At 46.2% G+C, this 27,599-nt stretch overlaps 6 protein-coding genes across 6 annotated transcripts; 3 read left to right on the top strand and 3 right to left on the bottom strand.

Moving 5' to 3' along the window:
- Positions 1–14,843: 14,843 nt before the first annotated feature.
- Positions 14,844–15,640, top strand: MYCFIDRAFT_189955 (uncharacterized protein; the record flags this gene model as incomplete). Its single annotated transcript, XM_007931169.1, has 2 exons — positions 14,844–14,874; positions 14,928–15,640. The coding sequence occupies 2 exons, from the start codon at positions 14,844–14,846 to the stop codon at positions 15,638–15,640; spliced, it is 744 nt and encodes a 247-aa protein (XP_007929360.1).
- A 1,703-nt stretch (positions 15,641–17,343) lies between these two features.
- MYCFIDRAFT_212055 (uncharacterized protein) lies at positions 17,344–18,842 on the top strand. The gene has a single exon (XM_007931168.1). The coding sequence runs from the start codon at positions 18,037–18,039 to the stop codon at positions 18,736–18,738; it is 702 nt and encodes a 233-aa protein (XP_007929359.1). The 5' UTR covers positions 17,344–18,036; the 3' UTR covers positions 18,739–18,842.
- Positions 18,843–19,349: 507 nt separating this feature from the next.
- On the bottom strand, positions 19,350–22,011 carry MYCFIDRAFT_49972 (uncharacterized protein). Its single transcript, XM_007930651.1, has 4 exons — positions 21,344–22,011; positions 21,167–21,280; positions 20,732–21,109; positions 19,350–20,678 (listed from the first exon to the last, which is right to left on the bottom strand). Exons 1-4 carry the CDS (start codon positions 21,512–21,514, stop codon positions 19,431–19,433), a joined length of 1,911 nt encoding a protein of 636 aa, XP_007928842.1. The 5' UTR covers positions 21,515–22,011; the 3' UTR covers positions 19,350–19,430.
- Positions 21,545–21,997, top strand: MYCFIDRAFT_177357 (uncharacterized protein; the record flags this gene model as incomplete). The annotated part of the gene is made up of 4 exons (XM_007931167.1): positions 21,545–21,641; positions 21,666–21,726; positions 21,774–21,783; positions 21,821–21,997. 4 exons carry the CDS (start codon positions 21,545–21,547, stop codon positions 21,995–21,997), a joined length of 345 nt encoding a protein of 114 aa, XP_007929358.1.
- Positions 22,012–22,395: 384 nt separating the features above from the next.
- Positions 22,396–24,169, bottom strand: MYCFIDRAFT_86887 (uncharacterized protein). The gene is made up of 2 exons (XM_007931166.1): positions 24,003–24,169; positions 22,396–23,948 (listed from the first exon to the last, which is right to left on the bottom strand). Exons 1-2 carry the CDS (start codon positions 24,086–24,088, stop codon positions 22,574–22,576), a joined length of 1,461 nt encoding a protein of 486 aa, XP_007929357.1. The 5' UTR covers positions 24,089–24,169; the 3' UTR covers positions 22,396–22,573.
- A 1,522-nt stretch (positions 24,170–25,691) lies between these two features.
- MYCFIDRAFT_78154 (uncharacterized protein) lies at positions 25,692–26,445 on the bottom strand (the record flags this gene model as incomplete). Its single annotated transcript, XM_007930753.1, has 4 exons — positions 25,692–25,712; positions 25,766–25,868; positions 25,921–26,082; positions 26,138–26,445. 4 exons carry the CDS (start codon positions 26,443–26,445, stop codon positions 25,692–25,694), a joined length of 594 nt encoding a protein of 197 aa, XP_007928944.1.
- Between the last annotated feature and the right edge of the window lie 1,154 nt (positions 26,446–27,599).

The raw sequence follows: 27,599 nt of genomic DNA, 5'->3' as shown, positions 1-27,599 counted from the left end.
AGTCGACCTTCGGATTCGCCGTAGGGGCCGTATAGGGGGGAATAACGACCGTAGGACTCGCTGCTTCTTTCTTCCTTTCTTGCTAGCGTTTCGTAGCCTATTTGAACTAATCTATCGACTCGAGGTTCGTTATAATCCGCTCGACCTCCTCTATATAGAGGTAGTAATCCTTAATCTTTAGTACGGCGGCAGTATAAGTCTTAGCCGCGTTCGAGAAGGTGTTCTTTAAATAACCGATTTTCGTATCGTCTATCTAACGGTCTCTACCTACGCTTAGTAGGAGGCCGTCGAATTCTAGCTAGTAGTCGTACTAAGGTTGTCCCTAGGAGTGCCTTAGGGCTTAGAGTTGCTCTAGCGCCTTTATAGCTTCGTTGCTATCCGCGAAGACGTCCTCGAGTTGCTAGAAGAAAGCTTCGGGGTCCTTTCCTTTCGTAAGGCTTCCTCTTTCCTAGAAGTAGCGCATCCTAGCGCGTTCCTTTACCGGTAGGGTATCGTATACGGTGTCCTAGTAGTAATCTTCGGAGAGCTTTAGTTTTAGCCCGGAACGAACTCGGTACGAACTTCTTAGTCGTAGTAGGTAGTCCCGGAACGACTCGGCTTTCCTATCCTATAATAGTAGTTTCTACTCGCGGGATGCCGTTACGTTTTAGCCGGAAGCCGAGAGAGTTTCTAGTAGTCCCTTTAGGATCTCGTTCGTAGACTAGTCTCGTACTAAACTAGCTTCGGGAGGCCCGGGCTAGCGAGACGCTTCCGCGTATTAGAGCGCGGAACGAGTAGCTTATAGCTAGGCTTCTATCGTCTACTATCTAGTATAGAGACTCTCGAAGGTACGATAAATCTCGTCCCTAGTTATCTCTAGTACGGTAGGGGCAGCGTTCCCCTAGCTATCTTACTCGGGTTCCTAATAAACCTTAGCGTTTCCTATATTAAAGATCGAACCTAATGTTACGGGTAAGCAACGCGTACGTAGATGCTAGATATAAGATTCAATAGGTTCGATAAAGAGCTAAGTCTATCTACGTGAATCCGAATAGTTTTGTATAGTGCGCTAAGCGCTAAGTAGTAGGTTAGAGTCGCGCAGGCCGAATGCCTAAGGCTAGCGCTTTCTACCTAGGACGTAGCCCTTTATATCTAGATCTTACCGGTCTTCTAGACGAATTCGGAGACGATATTCTCGCTATATAGCAGCGGTTAGAGCCTAAGTTTCTAACGATAGCGTCGGTCGCTCGGGACGTCCTCGCTATCCCGAGCGTAGGTATAGGCTATAAGAGGTCTTTTAGTATCGCTCGTTACTAGGGCCGCTTTAATCGAATATACTCGCCTACTACCTTCGAATCTATTATAGTATTCCGATACTATCTCCTCTACTAGAATCGCTAAGGCAGGTTACTAAAGATTATACTAAAGGAGTTGATCGAGGAATTAGAAAACCTTAAGATCGAAGAAACCTAGGAGCGCGAAGAGAATACGAAATTTAGTCTAAGCGAAACCCTAATTAGCGATAACAAAGAGGAGGAGGGCGGAGGTAGAAGGCAATACCGGGTCGAGAAGCGGAAACGTATATAGGCTTAGAGTAGCTTTAAGGAGACGAAGCGTTTACGTATAAGGTAATATAGCCGGCGTATATAGCCGGTATATATCCGAAATGTGTTTCGAATTCCTAGGACCTAAACAGACTAGTTGCTATAGCAACCGACCCCGCTTACCTACGGACTATTTCTAATTCTCTATTCGCTCTTCCTCTCCTTCTTCCCTTTCCCTATATTCTTAAAGACAAATATGCCTTAAGGATTCGGCTCTTCGGGCCTTCCTAAGCCGGCTACCTCCCCTTCCTTAAGCTACTATCCTTTATTCGAATCTAACGATAACCTAATAAGGCGGTTTAATAGAAGACTATTTGTTCTAGAAGGCAAGAAGCATTAATGTCTCCTTACGATTATATACTTATTAATTTTCTAGGTCCTACCGATATACCCTCGTCGCCTAAACGCGTAGATAAATATCTTTAGAGGCTAAAGGGCAAGGGTAAAGTAAGCTAAGTATAGGGAGACCGTAGCGAGAACGAGATATCGGAAGAGCAAGGCTCTCCGTAGTATATACGAAGGAAGGGGGTTCCTCGGAAAATAGTACCGAAAAACAAGAAGGCTATAGATAGATAGGAAAAGGCTAAAAAGAGTAGGCGGACGAAGACTATTACGAAGAAAAGTTATCTTTCTATTAAAAGAAAGAGAATAAGGTAGGACTCGACGACAAAGAAGCGGCGCTTTAAACTAGGTACTATTACCCTTCGCTAGATCCGGCTTTTCTAAAACAAAAGAGGGACCGAGCTTTTAATCCCTAAGACTCCCTTCTAGCGACTCGTCCGAGAAATTATATTAGATTTTCGGTCTAGTATACGATTTACGGCTAAGGCGATTAGTACTCTTTAGGAAGCTACGGAGGCATTTCTCGTAACCGAGCTTAAGCTTTTAAACCTCCTTGCTATCTATACGAAGCGGGTTACTCTTTAAAATAAAGATATACAGCTTCTAGCTAAAATTCGGCGTCGGTTTATAGCGGATTAGTTAGAAATTGTATTTAGTCGTTAGATTAACCTAGGAGGAGGCCTATTTTCGCATCCTTTTACCGGCTATAGGTACCGGCTACATTTCTAATTTTATCTCCGCGCCGTCCCTAAATCTAAGGTACGAAGTAGAAACCTAGCGCTCTATATTTACCCGGCTATTATAGAGACGAGCTATATTCAGATTAGTTTCTTCGCATATCGCGACCTAGCGGGTAGTAAGCGAAAGGGCGATAGAACGTTTATAATACGTCTCTATTTAGACCTAAAACACAAAGGTCCTAAGGAGCCCTAGCATCCTAACTATAAGGAGATTCTTTAAAATTAGTACTTTGATCCTCTATACTACGAGGCAGATAGCAAGCCTACGAGAGAGAAACTTTAACGAGAAATTCTCTATAATACGTAGCGCTATTGCATAGCTATAGATACGTACTAAGTCCGGCAACTCGAAGAAGAATTAAGACAGCGTATTAGCGACCGAGGAAGAGATCGATAGTATACTAGTAGAGTCGAGGTCTTATAAGCGAAGTATAAGATAATATAGGCTCTTAGTCGTATAGAGTAACGTACTATATAAATAACTAGGCGTACTACTCTTATTTACTTACGACCTATATCCTAGGATACTCTTCTCGTACTTTTTATACTCTTTTCTAATACCTTACCTATAAGCGCTCCGCGACAACCGAGTGAATATAAGCTATAGGGTTTCCGCTCGGTACCTTAGCCTCCGAGATAGGGCGGAGTTGAATTTAGAGCGATAGCCGGCACTCGTAGCCGGCATATAGAGACGGTAGTAGGCCTTTTCCTACTAAATGACTAGCTTGTTTAGTATAGCCTACCTAATATTTCTTATATTTACTAGTAATAGGCCTAGGTTACTTATAAGATTACTATAGCTAGTAAAGGCATTACTAAAGAATATCTATACTATAGTAAGATACTATTATTACGCCGGCTATTTATTAAAAGGAGGCTTTCGCCTATTACTATACCGGCTATATATGCCGGCTATATTTCAAAGTCTCCCGTACCTACCTTTTTTAGCCGTGCCTGCCTTTTTTAGCCGTGCCTACCTTCTTTCCTTACTCTAACGTTACTATAATATAGGCTTACGCGAAGCTTACTCTATTACCTAGCGACACCGCGATACTACCGCTATATTTAACCTTCGTATCGATACCTATACCTCTACGCTCTATATCTACTACCTCCGTAATACTCTCGCTCCGCGCGCGCCTTCGTATACCTTCGTAACGTACTTTTTTCCTCAATTCGACGACTTTTATAATAGCGAGTCTACTTAACTAAGTTACGACGCCTCGTAAGAAGGGACCTAGTGCTTCTACGGGTCGCAATAAGACCGGAAATAGTAGAACGAGTATAGTATATTAACGTAAGAGGGCTGCTACTACTACCGCTAGCTCCGGTACTAGAAAGGGCGTCGCGAGCAAGGCTCCGCGTAAGACAACGGCGGGCAAGGCTCTACGCAAGACGACAACTAGCGCTTCTACTGCTAGTAGCAATCGTGCGAAGCGTCGATAGCGCTTAGGAAGTAAGTCCTATTTATAGCCGGTAGCGTAGCCGGCAGCGTAGCCGGCAGCGTAGCCGGTATTCTTACTATCTTTTTACTAATCCTTCTTTAGCCGTAGCCCTCCGTTAGATTCGGTAGTATTAGAAGAGTTCTAAGCTTCTAATCCGTAAAGCTCCTTTCTAACGACTTGTTCGCGAAATTGCCTAGGATTATAGAACGGACCTTCGCTTCTAAGCCTCCGCGATAGGCGCCCTTTAAGAGGCTATAGAAGCCTACCTAGTTCGTATCTTCGAATGTATATTTCTCTTCTACCTCTTTTCGGACTATACTAATACTATTTTAGCGGTTAACCTTATAGCTATCTACGCGAAGCGTATAACGATTATAGACAAGGATTTCAAAGCACTCGATTAGATTCTAAAAGGCTAGAATATCTATATTCGAGACGGTACTAGGTAGGATAGATATTCTAGTAGAAAGGATGTTCGTAGTGTTATCTATAAGCTTTTCTATATACGAAATAAGCCGCTATTATACGGCGCTGTATACCGCGCTCTAAATACTCTCTAAGCATATGTATATAGTATAGTATGCTTTATTAGCCGTACGGAATAGAAGTCTCCTAAAATCCCGTTAGTACTAAGGAGTAAAAAGGCCGGCTACGCTGCCGGCTACGCTGCCGGCTACGCTGCTAGCTACGCTGCTAGGTTTTTCAAATAACTAAAAGAAGATAGACATTCCGGTTGATTTGTATTAGTTTAGATTTTTATAAAAAGAAAACAGGGAAAAATAAGGAAGGTTAAAGAGCCTAATAGTTATAGTTATAGGCACTATCCCTGTTTTCTAGAGTATATTATACACCTGCCTTCGCAACTCTACCTAATACTCCCTCTAAATATCCTTATACTCTACCTACTAGAAATTCAACTAGGTACCTAGACCTGTAGCTGCCTCTATATCTTTTACTATCTTCTATAGGTTAAAGGCCTCTTCTATAGCAGCCTCTACCTCCTTATATAATACGAAGTTACTACCTACCCTACCCTTTATATCTCCTAAATAACTAAGAGTTCTAAGGAACGAACTAGCATTCGGCCTTAGTATAGCGAGTAACTAGTAGAACGTTCTATAGAGCTGCCTTATAGCTCTTTTATATACTATACCGATACCGAGGGAGGAGCTATCCTAGTACTTAATATTATCGAATAGTTCGGTAGGAAAGTATATAAACTTCTTAAGGAGGAGGACTTCTAGGGAAATCGATAAGTTCTGCCTAGATCTAGATAAAGACATTCTGCTAAGTAGTTAGGGAATTGAACTGTAAACGAAAGGATGAAATTTATACCTAAGGAGTACAGTTTCCGAACTAAACTATAATGCCTTATATATATATATATATATATGCTTTTAATTGGTTAGTGCCCTTAGCTAATTGTCTATAGATTTGAGGTTATATAAGTACCTTTATACAACTACGTAGCCTAAGTAGGATTCGAAAATTCTATAAGTACTAAGGACTAAAAATGCCGGCTACGCTACCGGCTACACTACTAAGTCTTATAAAGGGCTTGCTTGAAGCTACGTATATATTCGTACACTTCTTAAAAACCGATAAATTATATAGTTCGAACTAGCTACTTATATAGTTGCTTAGCAAACCAACCTAAACTAAACTAGAGTTTCGGCTTAGTAAACTAAACCAAACTAACCCGAACTACTGCGGGGTCTAGAATTCTAGCTAGTAGTCGTGCTAAGGTTGTCCCTAGGAGTGCCTTAGGGCTTAGAGTTGCTCTAGCGCCTTTATAGCTTCGTTGCTATCCGCGAAGACGTCCTCGAGTTGCTAGAAGAAAGCTTCGGGGTCCTTTCCTTTCGTAAGGCTTCCTCTTTCCTAGAAGTAGCGTATCCTAGCGCGTTCCTTTACCGGTAGGGTATCGTATACGGTGTCCTAGTAGTAATCTTCGGAGAGCTTTAGTTTCAGCCCGGAACGAACTCGGTACGAACTTCTTAGTCGTAGTAGGTAGTCCCGGAACGACTCGGCTTTCCTATCCTACGATAGTAGTTTCTACTCGCGGGATGCCGTTACGTTTTAGCCGGAAGCCGAGAGAGTTTCTAGCAGTCCCTTTAGGATCTCGTTCGTAGACTAGTCTCGTACTAAACTAGCTTCGGGAGGCCCGGGCTAGCGAGACGCTTCCGCGTATTAGAGCGCGGAACGAGTAGCTTATAGCTAGGCTTCTATCGTCTGCTATCTAGTATAGAGACTCTCGAAGGTACGATAAATCTCGTCCCTAGTTATCTCTAGTGCGGTAGAGGCAGCGTTCCCCTAGCTATCTTGCTCGGGTTCCTAATAAACCTTAGCGTTTCCTATATTAAAGATCGAACCTAATGTTACGGGTAAGCAACGCGTACGTAGATACTAGATATAAGACTTAATAGGTTCGATAAAGAGCTAAGTCTATCTACGTGAATCCGAATAGTTTTGTACAGTGCGCTAAGCGCTAAGTAGTAGGTTAGAGTCGCGTAGGCCGAATACCTAAGGCTAGCGCTTTCTACCTAGGGCGTAGCCCTTTATATATTTAATGTCCTCTCTCCTAGCGATTCTAAATAGCTATTATTAACTGCCTAAGTCTATAACTATAGCATAGTGCTTAAGAATAGGGTTGCTAATAACAATAGTAGCTCCCCTATATAGGTTGTCTATATCTACTACGTAGGCAGTAAAGTCTAGTAGGCGTTTATTTCCGAGGTCGTCCTTTAGAACTATAGGAACATAGTAGGCCCTATAGGTCAAGTGCCGAGCGTTATTAAACTAAGCAAGGGTTAGCATATTAGTTCTAGGCAATTTTCGGAGGTCTAATTGCTTAGCTAGGCGATAGCTAATAAGGGCACTAACTAAATTTCCTAGATCTAGTATAACCTTAGTCTTATAGTTGTCTCTATATATATCCTATATAAGACAGGTGCGTATAATAGCTAGTATAATGTCGATAGTTTTACGCCGCACAAGGCTAACAGTTAGTGCGGCGCTTACTCTTTTTTCGAAGGTTAGCCTATAGGGGTAGCGTTAGCGGCTAAGAGGTGCTTTCGGTACTTAGCGGTAGTACGGTCGATTCGGGCCTAGTCCTTAGGTTTGTCGCATTAGCCTAGTAGATAGCTAGTGCTATTACAATTAAAGCACTTCAATCTAGTTAGGGGGTTGCTATAGCCGCTATTGCTGCTATTATTAGTTAAGCGATTAGTACTATAGGGATACGAGCCCCTTCTACGGCCTCTATCGCGGCCCCCTCTATATAGCCGCCGGCTACGGCCTCTTCTACGGTCGTTACTGTTTCTATTATTAGTATTATTATTATAGTAGGAACCTTAGTTTCCCCCGCGGCTACTACGGTTACTACGGTTAGTACTAGTTAGTCGGATCCTCGATTCTAGTCTTTATTAGAGTTAAATAGCTCGTTTCCAATTCGAGAATAAGCTCCTACCTAAGCTTAGGGCGTATTTTAGAGATCTATATAGAATTAGTTTTAGCTAGAAGGTTATCCTCGAGGGTCTTTAAATAGGCCTCGAATAAACGAGCTAATTAATTAGTCTTTTGTTTAGCTCGAAGATACAGGTCCTAAGTATATTATTGCCTTAGTATAGGGTTTCTAAGGGTGTCTAGTATAATGGTTTTGTAGGTTTACTACTAAATAGCAGTCTAATTATCGAGGGAATCAAAATGGTTATCCTAGGTACGTTTTAGGTCGCTATTAATATACTATATCGTATAGACGACTAGTAAATAGTCGTCTAGAAGGGCCCTCGGTACATTTCGCTAGTTAAGCTTATAATCGCGTATATAATTATTATACTGCTTGCGACTAGAGCCGTTAAATACGTATAGTCCTTAAGTTTAGCATCCTTCTTCTAGACTAATAGTAAGGAAGGCCCTACTGTTAGTTTAGTAGTAGTAGGGTCTTCCTAAAGGCGGCGAAGCTCGAGGAGGTTATCCTTTAGCTACTATTCCTAACGCAAAGTAGCGAGCCTGTTTTAGGTAGCTTCTTAAAGTCTCGCTACTAGCTAGGGGCTAAAGGCTAGCTAGCTATATCGTCGATTAATAATGTTATTAAGTATATCGTTAATAGGCAACTCTAGGTCGTTACCTAGAATTACAGGTTCTTCGGTAGGCCTAGTAGTAGGCTCTTTAGTAGAAGGCACTTTAGCAGGTGCTTTAGTAGGCACTTTAGTAGGTACTATACTACTAGCGTTATCGTTGCTAGCGCTGCTAGCGGTAGCACGGTTATTATTACTTCGTAATAAGCCGGCTATTGTAATAGGGGATAACACTAATAATGTATTATAGGCCCCTAAGATGCGGATATAGCGGAATTAGTAGATATCGGTCTAGTATGCTTAACTTAGTATAATAGGCCGTATAGAAGGCCTTGCTTAATAATTAGTACGGTTATTTCGATAGAATAGTACGTATAGGTCCCGTTCTTCGGGCGTAATATAGTTAGATTAACGATTTTCGTAGCTATACCGCTAAAAGCTTAAAATAAGGACTATCTAGCTACTACCCTTAAAAGGTAGATCGAATACTATATAAGAAGGGTTATATTAGTAGGTAGATAGGGTAGTAGTAGGTACGAGTAGTATTCGATAGAGAACTAGGAGGAGAAGGAGGAAGGCAGGCTAGTTAGCCTACTACTAAGCGCTAAGCTCTACCTAAGGCATCGAGACCCTAGCTTTACTCGAGCCCGGTTATATACTAATTACGTATAACCTCTTTAGTCCTAACAGTTAGAATAGTATAAGTAGGAATAGGATAGGCGGGAATATAGCTAGTAAAAGAATTTAAAGCAAGAGTAAGAGTAAAAGAATAGATAATACTAAATATATATAAAGGAAGAAGGATAGTATATACTATATCTAAGACTAGTAATAAACTAGCTAAAAGACGGTCTATTCCCCGCGCCGTATCTAAGGCTAGTATTGCATTAGTTAAAAAGACGGAAGGAATAAGGGCAGTATATACCGTATAGTTATTTCGCGCTCGTATTAGGCCTAGCCTTCCGCTTCGCTAGACTTATCAGCACTCGCAGGGCTATAAGTATATCCTTATACACACTGCTCGGCCCTTAACACTCTTCGATGCTAACGAACTAGTTTACGTGTTGTTTCAAAGGTAGGAAGGATCTAGACATTATACTTCCTGCTCGTTATAATCCTAGCCTCCACGCGATACTATATTCGGCTATCGCGTTCTAACTCTTTATCCTGTGTTCGAAACTTGGCATATACGCTCTTCCGGCATTAGTGGCTTTGCTAGTATACAGTATATTATAGCAAACAATGACTTCGATAAAGTCCCTAACTTTCGAGACATCGCTATATTAACAGAGTCCGGCACTCTATTAACCGGTCTACTTTACCGAAGTGCCGCTCCCGACGATGCTACTCTAAGCGATCGATTAAAGACTTAATGTAACTGATGTATTTAGAAGAAGGACTATCTACGGAAAGTCTAAAGATAAAGTGCGGCAGTTGCAGCCTTAGGCATTAGGCACGTAATGGACCCTAATACCTAGATACACACTCCAAGTCACCCCCTTAGTACGTGCATATAGCTATACAATAAAACAAGCAATACAATAGCCATTCTGTTAGCAAAGCAAACAAGGGGTATTAGGTAAGCAGAAACAGGTAAACAAACTAGACTACTCTTAGGTTAAACAGACAAAGCAACAAAGGCCCTTTCTTCTCAGTATTTAGCAGCTAGCTTTGCAGCGCTCTTAATAGCGGCCTTACAATCTACTAGGTTCAGTTGTTTAACAAAGCGGCCGTGCTTAATCTTGTTAAGTGGCTTAGTAAAGCCATCGGCTATCTGATTATATATGCTAACCTATTAGACGACAATAGTACTATTAGCAATCTTCTCTCGAATATAGTAGACACGAGCATCTATATGCTTTGTGCGGCTATTAATGCTAGTCGACTTGGTAATAGCAATAGCGGACTAATTGTCCTCGTAGAGCGTAACTAGAAGAATATAGCCCTTATAACCAATTTCCTTCAATAAGCGAGCTAAGGCAACTGCTTCCTTAGCCCCTATAGTAAGTTGAATATACTTAGCTTCAGTTAATAACAGTGTAACGAGTGTCTAGCGGCCGGACTTATACAATAGAGGTCCGCCTATAATAGTAAAGTAGAAGCCGCCTATAGAGCGGCGGGTAACTAGATCGTTAGCCTATAAGGCGTTACAGTAACTAGCGAACTTGAGGTCGTCTTCGTTTAGGTTGCCTTAGAAGCGTATACTACGGCTAAGGGTGCTAGCTAGGTACTCAATTAGCTAAAGAAGCGCGGTATAATACTCCTCGGTCGGGTTGGAAATAAATCGTAATAATAGGCCGGTAGTGTAGTAAGCATCCGGCCGAGTAATTATTGCTAGCTAGAGGGCTTTACTAACACCCTCCTAATATTAAGCCTTAAAGGCGGCACTAGCTATATAGCCTTTAGGTGTACGCTAAATCGATGTCTTAACGTATCGAGGCGCTATTAGAGTAGCTAGACTAATACGGCTACGTATACTATATTTCTTACTAAGCCTATTTAGATAGGCATCCTAAACGACATAGATAGTACGCTAGTTGCGGTTACGGATGATCCGTATACCGAGATAGTAGTGCAGGTCACTAAGTTCTCGCATGTTGAATCGGTCCTTTAGCATCTAAGCAACGGCTTCTAGTACTAACAGGCTGTAGGCGATAATAATTATATCATCGACGTAGATAACGATAATCGAGCCGCTAACAACGTGTTTGAATATACATACGTCAGTCATTATTAGTACAAAGTCTAGGCTCTTTAAGTACTTCCGAAGCTCTTTATACTATAGCATTAGTAACTGCTTCAGACTATACAGTGCCTTTAGTAATAGGCAAACTATGCCCTTGCTACTACGGTCCTTAAAACCGTGTAGCTGTTCAACGTAGATCTTGTGCTTGTCGCCGATAAGGGCATTAAGGAAGGCAGTTAGGATATTATACTGTTTAGCCTCTAGGTCGTAATAAGCAATCAAGCCAAACAGTGCTCGCAGCGTAGATAGCTTAGCGATAGCCGTATAGGTCTCGTTATAATCCTGTCCTTCAACCTATGTAAAGCTACGGACGACCTAACGAGCCTTAAACCGGCTTAGATTGCTATTAGCGTCTCGCTTAATAGTAAAGACCTATCGGCTACGGACAACCTTGCGACCTTCAGGCACCTCTAACCGAGACATATATACCTATATATAGTTGTCGATTAGTGACTTATACTTAGCCTTATAGGCCTCCTTCTACTATAGCTAATATAGTAACTAAGTCGCCTCCTTGTAGCTCTTCGGAATAGGAATAGTCTCTTTAGGCTTATCAGACTGTTTAGCAATATAGTAGGAGGCTATAAAGCCCTTAATATAGGCCATCGGTATGTTAGCTAGTTAGCGGCGCGCCTTGCGTTAAACACCGGTATTAGCTAGGTACCTACGTAAGAGGTTACGAGCTAACTTGTTGCTCCGGGTCTTGCGCGTAGAACGATTACTAACAGCCTTAGCAGGTCGCTCAAACTTAGGCAACTAGCCTGGCTCGCCCTTCTTAGCGTAAGGATCGTATATAGGCTGTTCCTTAGCGGATTAGAAACTATCCTTATTACTTAATAGAGGTTGAATAGCCGGTAGGTTATCCTCGAGCGGCAATGGATTAGCGACTTTATTAGCCACCTCCTAAGCTGGTTCTTCTAAAGCATCTTCCTATTAGGCTAGAAGCTACTAGACTACACTAGCGGCTTCCTATAGCGACGGTGCCTCGTTGCTTATAGAATTAAATAGAGCCGGCATAACCGACTCGAGTGTAACAAACTCGTTCTTAGCTAGGTTATTAGGATTGGCGTATAGTATTATGCCCTCTAGAAGCGACAACTCCCCTAACTTAATAAACTTGACATCCTTAGAGGCAATAACCTTGTGCTAGTTAGGAAGATAAACTATATATTTTCCTAAGTCCACTAAGCCCTTAGTATAGCTAACCAGTTTGCTAATAAGACCTCTACTATCTATCTTCTTTCTACGAGCAACTTCGTAATCGTATATAATAGCAGTATAGCTATAGGTACGAAGATGTTAAAGGCGTAGCTACTTCCGAGACCAATTAAGCTCCCTAGCTACAATAGCATAGGGGCTAAGACCTTCTAAGGTTCTAGGAGTAATATTGAGGACCTATATAGCAGTAGTAACTATATATAGCTATAGGGCCTTTAGCAAATTAGCGTAGAGCATTATCTTCCGAGCTGTCGTGTATACAATGTAATTGCTAACCTTAGCAAGTCCGTTCTAAGTGGAAGAATAAGGCGCTATAACCTGCAGTACAATCCCTTGATTACGAGCCTAGCTTAACAGCTAGTTTCCGCCGTATTCACCCCCTCTATCGAGGCGGTAGATTGGGATCGAATAGCTAGTCTGTATACGGACGTGTATACGGTAGTCCTTGATTGCTACTGCAGCCCCTAACTTTAGTAAGCTAGTATACTCGTATCGATAGGCTAACTTAGCGTATATAAACAATGTAAAGTAGCGCTCTTGTAGCAGACTAGGGTTGGTAATAGTAACTACATCTATATAGACAATGTAATAGATCGTGGATAGTCGTACGCGTAGCAGCCGATTGTATTCCTTATATAACATAGCTATGCGATAGGCAATACAGTTGCGGAAGTCCTTCTTAGCACTAGTAATGACAATTTGACCCTTAGATTCTATCCTTAGTAGCTTGCGGTAATGAATATAGCTATATCGCAGATGCCATTCATCTATAGTGCCTGCAGGCACCCCCTTCTTAGGCACCCCCTTTTTTAACACAAGGGCAACTACCTTACTATCTAGACTAGAGGTTGGTATATAGAGGTAGGGAAGACTATTCTTACGGTATGTCTAAGCAATAGTAACTTCCGAGCCGTTAATAATAGTAAATAGTACGCGCTTGTTATTCCGATAGAAACAGCCCTTATCGGCAAGCTTCTTAGTAGACAGGAGGTTAGCTGCTAGACCTAGCACATATAGTATATCGGACAACTTCATGTTGCTTATACTACGCTTATTGACAACCTCAGTTTAAGCTATACTAACTATCGTAGCGTGCTTCGTATTGCTACTAAACCGGACAGGAATGTAATAGCCTTTATATTTAATAAGCAATAAAGGGTCGTTAACTATATGTATACTAGTACCTAAGTCGACAACCTAATTAGTAGTACGAGTGCTAGTAGTAAGAGCCGTAGAAACCTAGTCGCTAACAGTAACTATAGTGTTTGCAGTAAAGGCGTAATTGTAGTTTAGGTCTAATAACACCCCCAGGGTAGTATTAGCCGTATATAGGCCCTAAGCACTATTCTAACTAGATAGTAGTTGCTGTTGCTGCTAAGCAGTTAACGCCTGTTATTGCTTCTTCTTAGCCTTCTGCTTCTCGCGACGAAGACGGTCTTCTTCCTTTAGGTAAGGGTATTTGGTGTAGCACCGATCGGATAGGTAAGCGCCTTAGTAGTATAAGCACTTCTTACGATTCTAACCATTCTAGTTGTTTCTACTACGACTACGACTATTGCTGTTTCCGCGGCTACTACGACCGCTATAGTTCGAGTTACCTCGACCGTTGTTATTGCTATTGCTACCTTGTTGTTGTAGTTAGCGCTAAAGACCAAAGAAGCCGTTATATTAGGCCTAGTTCAATTGAGCTATATTCTTATTAAGCAACGCGCTAATAATGTTGTTAAGTGTATTATCGTTAATAGTGTACTCGGAGGCGCGCATCTGCTCTCGGCGTATCTATACGAAAGCCTCGTAGAATAGAGAGATCTATATAATAAATATATAGACAGCTTAATATTAGCTAATAGCTAATTTAGTATCCTTTAAGGTACCGAGCTTCTTCTTGTACTTATTGTAGAACTTCTCAATGTCCTTGCTATTATACCGAAGGGTAATATATTCCTAGTAGAGCATAAATTTAGTAGACCTACCTTTACTAGTATATTTCTTATATAGGTAAGTCTATACTTCCTGCGATGTAGCGAGACTAAGCAACGACTGCTAAACCTCGGCGATATAGTTAGCAAAGATCTACGTACGCGCTAATTGATCTTTTGCTTCCTATTTATCTTATCGGTCTTTAAACTCTAACTAAGTTTTAGAAGACAACTTAACATTAGGCTTTAGGCGGGTCCCTTAGATATAGCGCTATACCTATATACCTTTAAGAGTACCCTTAGCGGCATAAGACTATAATAGATAATTCTCTTTATTCTTTAGCTTAGGGATGTTGCTTATATAAGCGTTAGAGGTTGTAGGGGGAGCTATTACGGACAGCGACGGCGATAATATAGAAAGAGACTATAGACTTGTCTTAAGAGGCGGCCGATAGGCGCGCCTATATTATACGGCGGACAGCCGATACTATTGTTATGTAACCGACTCGAGTCGGACTAGCACCTGCTAGAATACTCGAGGGCGGCGGTAAGGGTAGCGGCGATAATATCGGTATCGGCGCAATTATTAGTAACGAGCGCTAACTACGTAGCAGTCGGAGTAACTATTAGAATACGTAGTAAACGTGTTGTATGCGTTGGAAACGTAGGGGGCTTATAACCACTTAATGTAACTGATGTATTCAGAAGAAGGACTATCTACGGAAAGTCCAAAGATAAAGTGCGGCAGTTGCAGCCTTAGGCATCAGGCACGTGATGGACCCTGATACCTGGACACACACTCCAAGTCAAAGCTCGTCGACCACTACCACATCAAAACCATCATCGACCTTCGCTCAGAGACCGAGCACATAGAGGCCGCCAGGAAGTCTTCCTCAAAAGTCCCTCCGACCCCTGCAGATCCCGCGGAAGCCAAGCCTTACAACAAGAAAGACCCAATGGCAGCGCTCCGTGTACCGGGAACAAAATACGAGTCCATCTCTCTGAATGGTCGGCCTTACACAAATGCCCTCCTCAAACAGTTATCTTATTGGAATGTTGCAAAGCTATTCACTTACTACAGCATTGGCTACCGCACTGACGCTATCTCCATTCTAGGCGAGAATGTCATGAACAAGCGGGGCCTGGTCGGTCTGGCAGAGGACAGTCTGAAATATAGCAAGACTGAGATCAAGTCTGTCTTTGATGTCCTGGCGGATTCGGCGAACTACCCGGTCTTGGTCCATTGCACGCAGGGCAAGGACAGGACTGGTCTTACCATTCTGCTGGTACTGCTCCTGCTTGGCCTCGATCAGCACGCGATTGAGAAAGACTATCTCACGAGTATCGAAGGCTTGGCAGCTGATCGCGAGCAGAGATTGCAGTCCGTACGCAGCATTGGTCTCAGCGAGGAGTTTGCTGGATGCCCGAAGGATTGGGTAGAGAAAGTGTCGGGTTACATTCAGGATGAGGGAGGTGCAGAGGAGTACCTTCAAAGCTGTGGTGTTTCCAGCGAACAGCTCAACGCCATCAGGAGCATTCTGGTGGGTGCTCCACAACAGATCAGCACCTGAGGCATGGGTCTCTGCTTTGCCAAGTTGCCAAGCCACGTGTCTGATGGTCAGCACAAGCTTCCCACGAACCGTTCTCAACCTCAACATACCTGACCATCACACACATCCACCAGGCCGATCCGATCAGTAGCATGGCTTCCACCAACAGATTTCTTACGAGCATACCTCTTGATCTACGCTATCTCATATATGAATTCGTTCTCCTCCCAAGCGAGGATTCGGCGACAGGTACCTTGCCTACACGACTGGACACAATCTGCCGTCAAATCAGAGAAGAGACCAGACGCATATACGCAAGCAGTCACGTACGTTCAGCGGTCTTCTCGAACTTTTGGTTGCCTGTTGATACGTGGCCAAAAGACGAGCGGCGCTTTCAGATCCCTCTGGCCAGCAATGAACATAGTGCCATAGCGTATGTCGCTGTTCCTAGTCTGTTCACACGCAGACTGCTGCCCAATCTCCAGAGCAAGACTTCAAAATCAAGACTGCTACATAATATAAGAGGTATTAGATATGGCACTGAACCTCGACGGTGCTTGACTCTTAAGGCCTGGGCACGCGAAGGATACGACAAGCAGGGCAGCATACATTTGGACCAGCGAGAATCGGTACTGCTGGACGTGGTCGTGCGCTTCAAGGTATACTCCAAACATGCACCACAACAGTACCAGCGCTTTGCCCAATGCCTGTTAGAGGAAATGCAGTCAGATGTGGAGATTTGGAGATTGATCAGGACTGGTTACTATCTCGTCTAGCTGAGGCCCAATTCTCTAGGCAAGCCAGTTGAGGAGCTTGAATTCAACCATCTCCTGTTGCTGACCTGGGGCTTTCCTCCGCTGATCTTTCCATTCAACCCAAGTCGCCAGGAGACGTCCGTCGTTCGCGAAAACCGATTCAGCCAACCAGTCATTCGTCATGTGCAGCTTACCCCAAACAGATCCACCTTCCGAGTCGGCGTCTTGCATAGAGACACAACCTGCCCGAGTTGCCCAACGACCGTCATGCGAATATGCGACAACCTCGTTGATGAGGTATGATTTGCACTCCTCCTGAGGAAATTGCATCAACAACAAGACTGCATGCTCGCTCTGCATGTCTCTCGGGATGAGAATGTCATCTTCCTTTTCAGCTCGCGGGCAATCTCCTTCGTGGCAGATACCACCGAGAGCTGTTTCAGAAGCAACGTCTTCCGCTGTTCGTCATCGAGATCAGGATTCCGCTTGCAATACATCCCGGAACGACCCGCAATTCTGGCGAGAAATTCCGCCTTTAGACCGGATGTGAGCCCATATTTCTGAATGTCGGTCTCCATATTGGACAGAGTCATAAGACCATCACCCCCTTTCAACTCATCGCAAAGGTCTGGAGGAATGCTGGAAACTGTCGCGATCACCGCAAGGTTACAACCATCGGTCAAACCATCGATCACAGGCTCCTCGAAAGCCATGTCTACAACCTGGAGGGAATCGCTGAAATTGCTCTGCTTCAGAGCAGGCTTTAGCGTGTCGAATACGATACTTAGGATGTATGCCGTATCGTAGGACGGTCCCTGGGAAGCGGAAGTCGTGGTCGTCGGGAGATAACAGTCATCCACGCCATCACGCTTCAGAAGCAGGACTTTGCCATCGATACTGACGACGAAGATTGTAATTGTCAGTGCCTTGATATGAGAGCCTCTGCTGAGCGCCCCTGACGCCTTTTAGTCATTAATAAACTGCTTTGGAGTCTTCGCGAGGTAATGGGAAGCCATTTCGCGTTCTTCACTGCCTTACAGTATTGAAGATCAGAAATACAAGACTGCCAAACTTTTCTACAACTTTGCCCGGGTGGATGGTCTAGAAAACGTACTAGAAGAGTCTCGGAACATCAAAATGGTCTCCTCCTTTAGCCTTTCGACAAGACTTCTCAGACGTATGCCTCGCCTAGAGAGCAGAGGAAGTTTTTTAGAGCAAGAATACAGGCCTCTTTGTGGGCGAATGTATACAATGCTGTTCGTCACAATGCTCCTGCTCGTCACTGCACGCCAGCAAAGCTCGCTGGAGCAGGAACGATGCCTGATCACTGGCTTGGCCTCACACCGCCCGCCTTTATCGAATATCTCATCAGCGAAGGCAAGCTTACCAAGGACTCTCTAGGTGCAGAGCTTCAAATCAAGATCTTCTTCATCGATCGAGAGCGCATCACAATCATGCGAATGCCGCCTGGGAATCCTGGAGGTACTGCAGCATGGCTGATGATAGAGTTTCCCACTAAGAAAGAGCACTCAACATACAGGAACAACAGCATCGGACACATCGTTGTCGCAGCAATGGAACTACCTTTGCACGCTTCTGATTCCCTCCAAAGCATCCAATTTCCCAACCTCGCCTTCGACGAAGCTGGATATCGAGCTGCGTATGGGACCTCAACGAGAACATCGATTGCATCTGGCTATATTGGTCGGCGGCATGCAGCATCACGTATCTCCAACCAATTGGCCTCCTCTGGACGACTACAAATTCGAGCCTCTGAATTACCTTCTCACTCAGACCATGCAGAACGATGATGTCACTCGAAATTTCTATCAAAACGTCATCAATCGAGCACGAAATTACCAGAATCCCATTTTCACCCGGTCGATGTTGCCAGCTGTGCGCAAAAAAGTATTCGTCCGAATGCTAGGGTTTGAGATTGCTGTGAGAAATCAGTTCAAGTCATCTCGTGGCATCGTCGAAGCAGCGGTCCTCCTACAGCGGCGATACCTCGACAACGTTCGTCGTCAATCTGCATCTGGCTGGGGTCTTTATGTGTGGCCAGTCAGTAAGCAGAAGCTACACGAGATGAGAGGCAGGAAGACGACTACGGTGTCTACGCCAAAGGCAGCACCCAGAATCTACGATATCGTTGGGTGGCTGGAGAACGATGAGACATCACCACGCGTAGAGTTGTACCAGGACTTCCACGTCGATGATTGCATCTACGTCGATTACCGGTTGGATCAGATGAAGATTAATTGGGTCAACTGGAGAGATTATATGTGCAATGAGCAGGGAAAAGAGGCAATGTTGGATGAATTCTCGGTTGTGAATTGGTTCAATCACAGATCTTCATCTTGCTAATTCAAATAAGAGGAGGCGGCACCCAATTGTTCAATTAGCTGCGCATGTGAGTCCTAAAGGGGCCGGTATTATCCAAACACCTCTGTTTTCGACATCCCATCACCAACCCCAACTCTCAATCCACATAATCCTCATCCCTCTTATCCCCATCCCCATCATCCCCCTCCTCCCCGGGAAACTCCCACTCTCCCACCCCAAAAATGCCCCTCTCACTCCTTCCCATCCCACTCCCCATCCCCTCCGTCCCCTCATCCTCAAAAACCCCTTTACCCGTGGTGGCCAATATCGCCGTCGCGTCGAACGTGAGGTGCAGCGGAAGTCAAGCCGAGCAGGCTAGCGGCAATGAGGTTCGTGAGTTGCATCTTCGGTGGAATCTAATGTAGTGTGAGGTTCAAGCGAGCGAGATTTCTTCCTACCTTCTTCGCAGAGAGCACACTCTCTTATGTACGAGCAAGCATTCCTACGACTGCCATCGCCATTCCAGCGGCGGTGCATGGAATTATGGAGATCCGTCAGAGCTCCTTTTCACTCACTCACTCACTCACTCACTCTCTGCAATCACGAATGCCTTTTTCTCATCAACGACCGACTGCCCAATTTGTTGCTGAAAACTGAAGCATCCATGTAATTCGAAGCGTATCTTCACATCGTAAAAAACTTATGCATACATCATCCCCCCTCCCTTCCTCAAATCAAGCAGCACTAGCACCCTTCCCCAAAGCCCCATAAAGATGATGCTCCTTAATAAGATCCGCCGCCTTCTCCGCCACAGCATAAACACTACTAACAATATTCCCACTAACATGATTCGGAAAAACACTCGCATCCACAACCCGAATATTGCTAGTCCCCTTAACCAACAATTTCGTGTCCACCGCATCACCCATCGCAACACTGCCACAAGGGTGATACTCGCTCATACAAATGTCTCGGACCGCAGCTTTCATTTGTTGCGTAGAAGTCATATCCGCGTCGGGGGGAGGGAAGAGACGCTTGGAGATTTTGTCGGAGAGGTGCTTGCTTTGCTCGACTTTTCCGAGCATTTGGAGGCCGGCGGCGAGCACGTCGACGTCGGCTTCGTGTTTGAGGAAAGCGGGGTCGACGGCGGGGTGGTCGTCGGGGTTGGAGGATTTGATGTGGACTGTGCCTCTGCTCAGTGGATATTGGAGACACATTGCTGCGCTGATGGCGTATGGATCGTTGATTGGGTCTGCGGGTGGTGGGAAGACGCCGGATTGGTCTTCGATCCCCTTTTCCATGCCGAAATGGGAGGGGACGAGGACGACTTGAAGATTGGCGGATTTGTCGTCTTTGAGGTGGGCGATTGTGCGTTCGTATTGCTTCTTTTGGTATGGAGTGAGGTTTGGAATATCGGCTTCGATACCGGCGATGCATTGGTCGAGCTCTTCTTTCGTGGCGAATTGCTTGTATGGGAAGAAGCCCTGCATGGTACAGATTGAGGTGAGAGGTCCTCCGCCAGTCTCTGCGAGGAGTTTCTGAGCTTGTTCCATCACGGCTGGGTTGTGGATGGCTTCGAGGGTCATGTTGCCGGGTTTCACCTCCCAGCAGCCTACAGTAAGGACGTGATCTTGGAAGTTCTCGCCAACTGCCTTGTTCTCGATCTTGGGCTCAATTCCAGCAGCTCGAATGATATCTGGGTTGCCAATCCCGGACAACTCCAGAATCTGTGGTGATTGAATGGCACCGCCAGCAACGATTACTTCTTTCTTGGCTGGGACGGTGTAGCTCTTGCCGCCGCTAGTGAAGGTGACACCGGTGGCCTTGTTGCCATCAAGCTCGATGCGAGAGACCATGGCCGAAGTAAGGACGTGTAGGTTGGGTCGATGTGCGTTTGCTTGGAAGTATCCTCGAGCTGCATAAGATCGGAGGCCCTTGTTTGGACCACTTCGGGCGACGAGTCCCAGAGTGTTGTAGAAGCCCTGAAAGAACAAAATTTAGCAGCTCACTTGCCACGCCGAGTTTATGTCCTTACAATGTGGTCGCCACTCCATGGATCATTTGGCTTCTTTGTCATTCCAGTAGCCTCGTCGCAGGCCTTGATAAAGTCGTCCTCAATCGGGAGTCTCCAGTCATTGAACGAAGTCCGAGCAGGTCCAGATGTGCCGTGATGTTCGCCAACAAAGGGCATAGTGGACCGATCAACGACACTTTCGGAGATGGGCTCAAGTGTCTGGTGCTTGCGCATGTACTTCATCATCTCCTCCGCATTCCACTTCTCATCATCCGCAATGATTGCCCAGTCATCGTAATCTTGAAGCGAGCCACGAACGTACATCATGTAATTGATAGCTGAAGATCCACCAAGAGCCTTTCCTCTCGGGATGTGATGTCTGCGGTTCTTGTTGGCAGTCTGATGAAACGGATCTCATCAGTCAGGTTTCCTCTCGCGGAAAACGCTGTCTCTCACCTGTGGCTCTGTCTTGAAGCCCCAATCGTAGTCTGGGTTGTTGAAAGTCTGCATGAACATCACGGGAGAGTCGACCAGCATGTCACCAAGCTTGCAGGTGCCAGCCTCGAGGACCTTCAAAACGAGTCAACGACGTTATCCATCGTCTCCAGCAAACACTGCAAATTCCACACTTACTCCGACGCTGACATCCTCATTCTCGGTCAATCGTGCTGCGACAACCAGACCTGCTGTACCACCACCGCAGATAACGAAGTCGTATTCCTGCTTGAGAAACTCTTCTGGAGAGGTATGCAGAGCTGGCATGTGGTTGCCATTGGTCTGGCCATTAACGCCGTTGGTCGCCATTTCAAGAGATGATCAGGTATCCTGAACGCAATGAAGCTCAGTGCAGGCAAAGGCTGGGCAGTTGATGGGTTGGCGGCACAGGCGCGAGCTTCTGGGACCTATATAGACACGCACCTCCCCTTCAGTAGTGCACTGCAGGGCTGAACCTTAGTTTGTACTAGAGATGCCATACTGCACCCCGCCACCCTTGGTAGCCCGTCCTTACACGCCTCGTAGTTCCGCTAAGACTAGGCGAATGGTCGGTTCGGGTCGAATTGAGCAAGCTCGTAGTGAGAGCTAACTAGCGATTGACCTGTTGTGTAACAGTTCACAGCAATAGCCCTTGAGAGGATAATGGTTCGCGGCAATCGCACTCTTGTCGTGGTATCCACTTCCTTTGCTCAGCTCTCATCAGTCAGCTTTTTCTCGTACGCACCCTTTCAAGTATCATTTCCTGGCACATCGCTCGGCGTTCCTCTCGTCCAGTATAGGTCAGCTGAATAGAATAGTACAATTGCCCCACGTCGCCGAAAGGTTATGATGTTCTAGTTGTAGATGGAGAAACCATGGCGCAGGTTCATGCAGCGGATCGTCTCCCGAGTTATGCGAGATACTGCGGGGTATGAAAAAAACTCGCTCCACTGTAGACCATGAGCGGAACAAAGGCGCGGTATCTGGAGATGACAGACGGGATACCTGCAGATCTTGGGCGGGAAGACGGGCTGCGTTCTGTGAATCGCGGTGTCCTTGTCGTCAGGCTTGCTGTGGTTCTTCAAAAGCGGGCGTACACGTCCCTTCCAGCAGGTAGTCTCTCACAATAGCACGACCGCATCATACTCCTAAAAAGCAGGTCAACAACGTAATATAAATAGGCGCCTCTTCGCGTGCTCTCTGGCTTCTAGCAATTGTTTCGAATTATTCTCAACTCTACTGGCAATGCCGAGGTCTGCCCTACTAGGTACAGATGCTGTTTCGCTTCGCTTTTATGCCTTCCGCGTATAACTTGCCCGGAACGCCACCTGAATAGCAGGATTTTGAAAATGTCGTAGATATCGTTGAACATGAGGTGAGCGTCCTCATCTATGATACAGTCGCAGTCTTGGTCTTCTTGGCCACTGGGACATCGGCTTGCTGATCAACCGTCTCATCGAGCGCCCGCTTCTCGGACTCCTTGTTAAGGTCGGCCTCGGCCTTGGCGAACTTCTTCTTCTCCTGCTCCGAGAGGTTGAGCAGTGGCTTCTCCTTGTCGGCGCTCAAGTTGGAGTGGAAGGTCCTGATGATGCTGTCTGCGTCGTCAATTGCAAGCGGTCTGACGTCTGCGAGAGCCTTGATCTTGAGCGTGACTTGCTTGATCTGCTCATCAGTCATTTCCAGGCTGAGCTGCTCAGCACGCGACTTGATGGCGTTCCAGCCAGTGAGACGGGATGCAAAGTGCACGTATCTGCTCATGCCGAAGTCTGCAGGGTTGATGATTTCGTAGGTGGATGGGTTGTTCAGGATGGCCTTGGCGTGAATACCGGCCTTGTGTGTGAAGGCGCAGAAGCCCGTGATTGGGTTGTTGAATGGCACGTTGATCTCAACTGCCTCTGCGACCAAGTCTTCAATCTCCTTGATCTTCTCCAGCCTATACTTGCTCTTGACGTAGTCGCGGTCTGCGACAATCATGCGGGCCATGAGGCCACCGAGCGGAGTAATCCCATTCCGCTCACCGATACCGATAACTGAGGTGTCGATGTGTGTTGCACCTGCCTCGAGCGCGCAGTATGCGTTTGCAATAGCACAGCCCGTGTCGTCGTGGAAGTGGGTCTCGATATCGCAGCTGACAACGCCACGGAGCGTTCGGATCAGGTCGTATACCTGTCGTGGAGTCGCGCAGCCAACGGTGTCCGCAATGCCGACTCTGTTTACGCCAACCTTGTCGACAGCGCTGTACAGAGTGAGGAGATCAACCAGATTACTTCGGAAAGAGTCTTCCGAGCTAAATCTGATTTCCTTGCCTTGCGACTTGACGTACTCAATCACTTCGATTGCGGTCTTCTTGATGTACTCCATGTCTTTGCCGTGACTGTGCTCCATGAGATGCTTGCTGGTACCAATGACCACGTCCACACCGTCTACGCCGGTTGCGACTGCAAGCTTGGCATCGCTCATGTTACACCTTACGTGTGTCAGAATCTTGGCCTTCAATCCGAGCTTGCAGATTGCTTCGCAGTCCAGCCTCGACTGCTCGCTTGCTGCGGGTGATGTGAGCTCGATGTAGTCCACGCCAAATTCATCAAGTGCCTTGGCGATCTTGATCTTGGTTTCGGTGTCGAAGAAGGCGTTGGCGAATTGTTCTCCCTCGCGCAGCGTTGACTCGATAATCTTGAAATTGGAGATGTTGCTCAGGAAATCAGGTACTGGCGCGTAGGGGTTTCTCGTTTGCGGTCGCGATGAGAAATTGCTGGGGAATCCGCTTGGGGAGGTCAGTCGCGGATCTAGGGCGGAGGAGCATCTTCGTCAAACATACACATATTCGCCGGAGCCATTGACTGAACTGCCGTTGGTGCCATTGGTGCCATTGGGGTGGCCGTTGGCCTCTGGTGTCGGACACATGTTGTGGTCTCGCTCAAAGGTCGATGGAAGGAGGAAGGTCCAGAGAATGCAATGTGTAGCAGCGAGCTGTTCTTATACCAGAGATGCTATGCTATGCGGGGACGTGAGGTGGTGAGTCAAATAAGTGAGGTGAAGAGTCAGAGAGAAAGAAAGAGCGCAAGTGAGCACAGATACGGTATGGGATGCTCGGCAAGTGCGAATGACATAAATTTTCGACAAAGGACTGGGTTTCTCCGCATGAAACTCCGCCAAGAAAAAGCATAAACTCTGCCTCACCGACCTCTCAGAACAAAGCCATTTCTGCAAGGGAGAAGATGTGCTGCAACCTGCAGCTCGAAGGTGCGCCGAGGCCGCTTCTGCATGTGCACGAAGCTGCATAGCGTCTCCTATACCGGCGGCACATTGAAAAGAACGCAACGTCAGCATTGACTCCAAGACTATGAATGCTGCTGGCCAACACCGCGCTGAAAGGCACAGCACAATTTGCAACTCCAACGGAATCAGTGCGACTACCACGGACACCAGCTTCACGTTGCAATATCCTGACTCGGCCAATCCAAAGCAGAGCTGCGTCTTCATGGCTTTCTGCGAATGCCCAAGTCTGCTTTGAACATCAACACAAGAATAGGGAATCAACACCTCACCCATCACCCATCAGACATCATCAAACCAGACCAGACCCCACCCTCGCATCTTCCCAAATCTGATCTCCTCCTTGGCACTCCACGTGTCTCTGAACGAGCATAGCCGGTTTGCAACTTTGCAGCCATGTGGGAGTAGAAAGTGAGGCTTCAAGGCTGAAGCGGACTACTGACAAATCGGGCCCTTGTCCCACAAGGTATGATGTGACCGCCGGTGCATCGAACTGTTGATCATGGCGTCTAGGAGGAGAACCTCGTGTTCATCGCGGTGTGGTGGTTGGGGTCCGTGTAGAGTATTGATTGTGTCATGCTATGTATGTTTAGCAGTGATATGTTTCGAGTCTTGGTATCACAGACATGCCACAGCATCCAAAGGGCTGTGAAACTTCTACTTGTGACCTGTCATCTGTCACTTGAACAATGCCATTGCAACAACTTTGTGTCTTCATGTGAGGCCGCGATTAACATCCTTGCTCCGTGGATCTGACATGATGTAGAACACACTTTCGCGATCGGTACGGTCAGAGGCTTCGCTCCTGCAACACCAGCATTTGACTGCAGGGATATGCCTGAGACATCTGACAACACATCCGTTAATGGCTGAGAACAACGACCGACGCTTCAGCTTGTGTAGCGCCAGCCGAGCCTTCACAAATGCAGCTTCGAGTGATATTATTGTACATTTGGAGCGGTGTGAACCGCTGTGCTGGGCCTCGAAGAGTCAGCTTGCACAGTACCCATAATGCATTATATTTGACTTTATCTACGTCAATCTGCACTTGTATATGCTTCATGCTGTTGTACTCTTGATGCCAAAACCTGCAGATGTCAAGATATGCAGTGCCGTAATAAAGTATGCAGTGCCACGACTCCCATGATGATACCTACTGTTTCGTGTCATGCTGTGGACTCTGAGCGCGAAGCCGCCGGTACGAAACTTCGGCCTCCCACCCAGTTCGGCCTCATGTTTGATCTTGCCTCAGCTGAACAAGAAAGTCAGAATATTGAGCAGGCATTTCACCAAGGAAATACGCACCTTGCAGTTTGGCCAGAATTGAGGATTCGGTTGGAACGAATACTGGAGACAGCCGGAACTAGCGGTGCCACCATGCTTGTTGTTCTCCCCGACCGTATCGCAGCTGTGCCATTAGCTTGTGATCATTGAAAAGAAGTCCCGTGAAGCAGACGTACCTGTCAACAGCTGCCATCATATTGACATAGCAGACGTCGAAATTCATTTCCACAGGCGGATCGCATGTGCCGATGGTGAAGATGTTCATTTTGATATGTCCCTCCTCCCAGACTTCATCGATGTAAGGCGTACGGTGAGGTTTATCACTTGGAGCGTAATACCTAGGTGACTTGGTGAGCTGTTTGGTCTCGGTCCTTTTCAGGTCGATGAGCGCACCAATCGCCAGTATTGTAAGTGGAGCTGTCCATGAAGATGTATCCGTTGAAGTGGTTACAGAACCAATTGAGCGCTCTCGCTGCCCATATACGAGAGATCCCGTAACACCACTTATCGTCCGTATAGCAGTGAATGGCCGCCTCATTGGGATTGTCGGAAGTGCTGTGGATATCGAGAAGGTCAAGATTGCTGAGTGTTACGTTGTCTGAGGCATATCCGACGGCATACGAAGAGGACTGAGAGACGGGTGTAGCGACAAGTAGCGAAGCAAGGCCGAGAAAAGCGATCATTTGGCTAAGATGCGCCATCATGAAGTTGGTGATTGCGAGAGCGAGTCGACTTGGTGGGATGGAAATGTGAGATCCTTATGGGCGGTGGCAAAGCGAATGGTTGCGCGAAAGATTTGAGATGCGTCGTGCATAGGGAAAGCAGGAAGGAGGGAGGGAGTTGTTGCTGTTGACAGGTGCGTAGTAGCTACTGCCTCGAAGCACGCACGCGCCTGCCATAGTAGAATATGCTTCAAGGCAAGTGCAGTGCAGAGAACTCTGCTATTCCAGTCTCGCTGAGCACCACATGCGCGCCAGCCTGTTTCGCGCCAGTGACCAAGCTATTCCAATGTCTCGGAGACACAGCTTTGCGTGATATCGACTCACGGCCTGTTTCACCTGTATTGCTGTGGATGACGGACTGCTCCCGGTTAGCTTGCCAGACTGCTGCAATTCTGCAGATTGATATGGCATAAGTTCAGCAACAGGAAGAGGTTGGAAAAGATGCTTGGCGAGAAGGATTCGGTATACTAGGAATTGGCCCTGTATACACCGTATAATATACCAGTATATACCCGGTGTATACAGGTAAGGGCCCGTGCGAATACCTTGATAACCTAGGAAGTCCGGCTGCTAAGCCTGTATCGACTCTCCGGCCGTAAAGGCTGTATACATGGTCATGATGGTATAATATACAATGTGTATACCATATACTGGATGGTGGGCTCCATCACTAGCTCCCAGACACGAGCCATCGTGAGCAATTCACTGCAGCCGGAAAGGGAACAGCTGCCTCTCCACTACATGCCCTGACCAAGAGTTCGCCGTCATCGATCCACTGACGAAGTTACACGACAACTGGCCGCAGGACGCAGGTAATGCTGGTCCAGGGCGACGCTGATGATATTTAGAATCCCTGGAAGACTGGAAGCGGGATACCTAGACCTGGAAAGGGGAGCATACGCCGACATCATGAGAGAACTGCCGGCGTACGTACATACGGGAAAGGATGTCAAAGGCGTGTGTCTCGAAAGCGCGAAGGTCCTCACATGTTTGACATGCAGCTCACCAATAATGCGGACGTCGAGCCGGGCACTCCATTATTGTTGCAAATTTACAAATCTCGATTGGCTCATCACACGCTACATACGCCTGACAGGCAATGTACTGTATCGTGCTTTCTTATTATTACAATG

The sequence above is a fragment of the Pseudocercospora fijiensis genome (genome assembly GCF_000340215.1).
Source record: "Pseudocercospora fijiensis CIRAD86 unplaced genomic scaffold MYCFIscaffold_7, whole genome shotgun sequence".
Classification (NCBI taxonomy): domain Eukaryota; kingdom Fungi; phylum Ascomycota; class Dothideomycetes; order Mycosphaerellales; family Mycosphaerellaceae; genus Pseudocercospora; species Pseudocercospora fijiensis.
This window is presented reverse-complemented; position numbering and strand designations above follow the sequence as displayed.